This window comes from Opisthorchis viverrini (genome assembly GCF_000715545.1).
Source record: "Opisthorchis viverrini unplaced genomic scaffold opera_v5_435, whole genome shotgun sequence".
NCBI classification, from domain to species: domain Eukaryota; kingdom Metazoa; phylum Platyhelminthes; class Trematoda; order Opisthorchiida; family Opisthorchiidae; genus Opisthorchis; species Opisthorchis viverrini.
Genome location: NW_008752098.1, coordinates 312129 through 316489, shown reverse-complemented (window position 1 = coordinate 316489; position 4361 = coordinate 312129). Strand labels below are relative to the sequence as shown.

Genomic DNA, 4361 nt, shown 5'->3' with positions numbered 1-4361 from the left:
GATTTTTTCAAATAACCGAACTGAATTGCAGCAGAATCCGTCGCTGACTGTGTTGCACGGAAGCCAACTCATATCTCAGTCGGAACGACATTGAAAATATCGAGTTATTTTTCTTGATATTACAGTCGTCATGATCTGGTTTTTTAGTAGGGAATAGAGCTCGAGATAGGACAGTGCTTAACGAGTTATATTATTGACAGAAAGGTCTGTGATCCGAACCCAAACTTAGCATCTCCTCTGCTCCTATCTAGACTTGAGCAATCTGTAGGTATCCTAGCCCTCGTGCCTCCTTCCGTTGGCATGGCAGCTAGGCACCAAAAAGGTTGGTACATCTGAATGATTATTATTAGTAGTAATGGTAGTGGTACTAGTAGGAAGTAAGACTGATAAGGACTTGGAACCACCTGATGAGCCCAAAAAGGGTGAAACAAGAGGTTGCAGTTTATATCAACCTTGTAAGTAAGGTTACAAAAATACGTCAATATGACATATATATATATATATATATATTTATAACGAGGGTATATTCCCACAGTTGTTGTTTTCCAAAGATCTCTACAGACAAGGGACATGGTACCAGTCCTGCTTGAGAATGAGGTCCCAGAACGCCCTCAGTTCGTTTCGCAGACATCTCACACGATCGAAAATCGAGTTCATAGCAAAACACATTCAAACTAGGTTACTCACGCCACCTCTAGAATTGATCTCGGCTGCAGTTTCCTCCAAAGACCCTTCAATTTCGTCACCTTTAGGTTTCAGAGTACGCCCTGTTATGTAAACGGTTGCTCCCTCCGCACCCAGTCCGAGAGCGATCCCTCTTCCAATGCCGCGACTGGCCCCAGTAACCAAACAGACTACGTTCTCCAGACGTGGCATTGAGCTCCTCAACAGATTAGAAAATAGTGCAACTAGAGAAAAGGGCTCGATTAATAAAATACAGTACTAATTGCAATATTTATCACCAGTAGCAATTATGAAAACACTGTCAAGAAAATGTTTTTTTTGCGCTCATGCAACCAAGTTAAAATGCTTAGACGAAACCATATGGATAAGCAAACGTCAAAAGAAGAATGGAATCCAACAACAACGCCCTAAAAACATGAGGTCCCACCAGATACAAACACTCACTGGGAAGGCCATAGTAGCCCCAGTGAACCTCAATCACCTCCGGCGTAAGAGTGATACCAGCTTGTATGTTAGTGGTCGAGTTTACAGTGCTGCGGTGCGTTTCATATCACTATAAGGGTTAGAAACCTGGCTGTTGCGCGCTAAGGACGTAAGAAAATGTACTGTTTGACCGTCGAAGCCTTCTGAAGATTCTTCAACTCCGGTGGGAACATCCGATCAGTAACGCTGAAGTACGCCAAATGGTCCTCGGAGGAAATGACTCGTCCACAATAGGTAAACCGACCCCACTCCATAGATTGTGCTGGTTTAGCCAAGTTCTCCCTGTGCCAGTCGACCGACTTTCTTGAACAGGCATTTTCGCACCACCATGCAAAGGGTGTAAACGAGCCAGAGGAGGTTAAGCAATGGCTTGTCATTGAAGTGTGAAATCCATTGCCAGTGAACTCGGCTGGGTAGATCATTGCCGTCTCCGTGGATGGAGACGCTGAGACGAGATACATCACTGCTCAGAGAAAGTGACAGACAAGACCCAGTAGCGCACTCAGTGGCGCGCATGGATCCAATTTGCTGCCTTCTGCGCATAGCTCCTCCTCCAGATCTCCCCGATGAAAAGTCACTGACACTCCTGAATTCAGGCATAAATCATGTCAACTACCAAAGCCAATGTGTAGCTGTCCATCCGGATCATCTTCGAATGAAGTTGTGAGAGCTATTACCACTGTAAATCAAACACGAGGTTTTTAAAGCTATCGATGATCCAGAAAGCGTCAGAGATAGAGGAGGCGACGTGAACGTACCCAGGTGTTACGTGCAACCGGCCCAAAGATGAGCGAACTAAGCACTGTTAACAACAGATAGGTTATCTCCAAAACAGAAGGGCGCTTGAATAGTCGGGCTAAACACTTTCAATAGCAATTCATCTGGCCGTCTGCAGTTACTCAGACGGATTCCTGGCCCGCAACACAACACCGGACAGTTAACTTGGAAACTCGGGTGGTTTCTGGGATAATCGAATTTCTTTTTACCCCAAACATCACCGAGTAGTTAGTCATGACGAGGTGTAGCCCCCAAGCAAGCCTTGTTTAACCGCTGTCTTATCTGGAAGAAAGGAACGAGCGGCGAATCGTCGACAGCTGCACTCGTTTTAAAAAAAGTGTACTCGCGTTGTGGCAATCACGAGAAATTAACTTTACCCCTGCTGTAATCAGGCACATTCTGTGATTCATCTTGCGTCGTGGAAACGGGGCCCGAGAATAGCAAGAAGGATTCCAGCCACGCAGTGGCTGTGTTGGAGCAATTGCATGAGTATGGGCGCTCCATAATGTTGTTTTTTCGGCTTCAGCGTGTTCGATTCAGTCGAGTGGTTCATTGTTTCCAACATGGTTACTCGACGGTATGCACCAGAAGTCCGTCAATATCATACCCTGTCGGCATTCACACAGTTGTAGGTGCGTTGGTGTGTGGGGTGCTCTCCGAAGGCTTTCCTACTGACAGTGGTGACAAGCAAGGATGGCCGACCTCTATGCTTTTGTTTGATTTCATCATCGATGGGATAATGAGGTGAATCCTGGAAAGCGCCCAGAACCGCGGTTTTCAGATCTGTCTGAGCGAGCAGCAAGTCGACCTCCCGCTTTTGAGGGGAGGGGATAAAGGAGGCACAGACATTTCTAGAAAAGCAGACCAGTCATTCTTCATGTGCTTTGCGCTCATGATGCAAAGTTGTGTTGCTGTACATACATTGGTTGAACATGCCTTCAAGGTTTCAAGCAGTGAAAACGGAAGCTGTGGAATACTATACATATTAAGAAGGATGTATTAGCTCAGTCCGTAGTGCGACAGACGAAGTGAACACACGGATCTCGAAGGCCAGGATTGCTTTTGCCAAGTTTCGCTACTTATGGTATCGAGAAGACATCTCAGTGGGTTCTAAGGGGAACCAGCGGACTCGACAGTGAAGCACCGGTGGTCTCATTTGGTTTTGCTGTCAATGATGATGATGCTGATAATGTACACATGTGAGGTGGTTTAGGTCGCTGCAGTTTATGGTAACAGATAGTGTAGGATAGATTGGGTAGAGAAAACAAGTCAAATGAAAGGAAAGCCGAGTCGAGGATTAAGAACAGGAGAATAGATACCAGCGGCACTGACTGCGCGATGTCGCCATGTAGTTTAGTACTTCCATTCATTCATGCAGTACATACACCTATGCATTTACGACCTCCTGAACGTACTCAGACTTCATCTCGGGGTGACGGGTTGCCCGCCTCGTGGTATCTTCCAGTCGGAACCTACATTTGCAAAGCAGGATGCGACCGTGAACTCGCATGAACAAATAAGTGATGCAACGAATGCTCAAAACGTGTTGAAGCTGTTCCACTTGATTCGTTTGACTAGTTCTCAGAAACCTTTAGAGAGCGAAAGGAAAAGGGAGCAAAATGTCTCCCTGATATGCAGCAAGGAAGAAAGTTTGGACCGCTGGACACAGTACTTCGAGCAGCAATTCAGATGGCAACCTAATACCCCCAATCCGGAATCCTGGCTTTCAACAGGTGGGATGTAAATATGGCTCGACCTAAAGCTGCCACCTTGACGTGGTGGTCGGGCTTGAGTGCTGCAATGATCCCGCGGACTACACTGGCTGGAACTTCGTTCCAAAAGGTGCAACCATGCCAGGAAGGCCAAAAGGGAGCAGCCAGATCAAGAGCAGCGAGACCCCGTACTCCGAGTAATCGTGCTACGAGGCGGTCTGGGGGTAAAGTCGTACTGTCCTCTGCGACAGGAGTGTGAAGGCAGTAGGGCATTTCCCCCAGGCGACCAGCATGTTCATATTTACGGGAGCAGCGATGCTGCCTTCTCCCGAGGAAGTACGGGTTAGAAAAGGTCGGTTCCAAAAACCGCACACTCCGATCATCCAACGGTTGACTGTGAACACCGGCGCATTATTCAGTACGGTCGAAAGACTTTTAAAACCAAACAGCCCGATGCTGCTCAGAAGGGACCTACTGTGCGCAGCCGAATCAGGAGTGAGACAGTAATGCCATACTCCCTGCGTTCTCGGGCCAGGCCGGAACCCTACAGCCAAGTAGGTCAGACTATTGGGTCATTGACTCCGACAATGGTCCCCAAAAAACTCTAACAACCGCTTTCGTAGTCCAGACTATCGAGTCGGAGGTTAGGGGCAGGGTCCCCTAACGAAACCCTAAATCCTCTCTGCCTTTTGGGTCAGGTTTTTG

The 4361-nt window shown here is 47.3% G+C and overlaps 1 protein-coding gene across 1 annotated transcript in view; it reads right to left on the bottom strand.

The window, feature by feature from the left end:
* Positions 1-4361, bottom strand: part of T265_11039 (hypothetical protein) — a gene marked incomplete at both ends in the record, with an annotated part of 22226 nt that overhangs the window by 13574 nt on the left and 4291 nt on the right. Inside the window, one exon of the mRNA XM_009177583.1 lies at positions 688-908. Coding sequence (XP_009175847.1) covers positions 688-876 — 189 coding nt within the window. The remainder of the gene's footprint in view (positions 1-687; positions 909-4361) is intronic.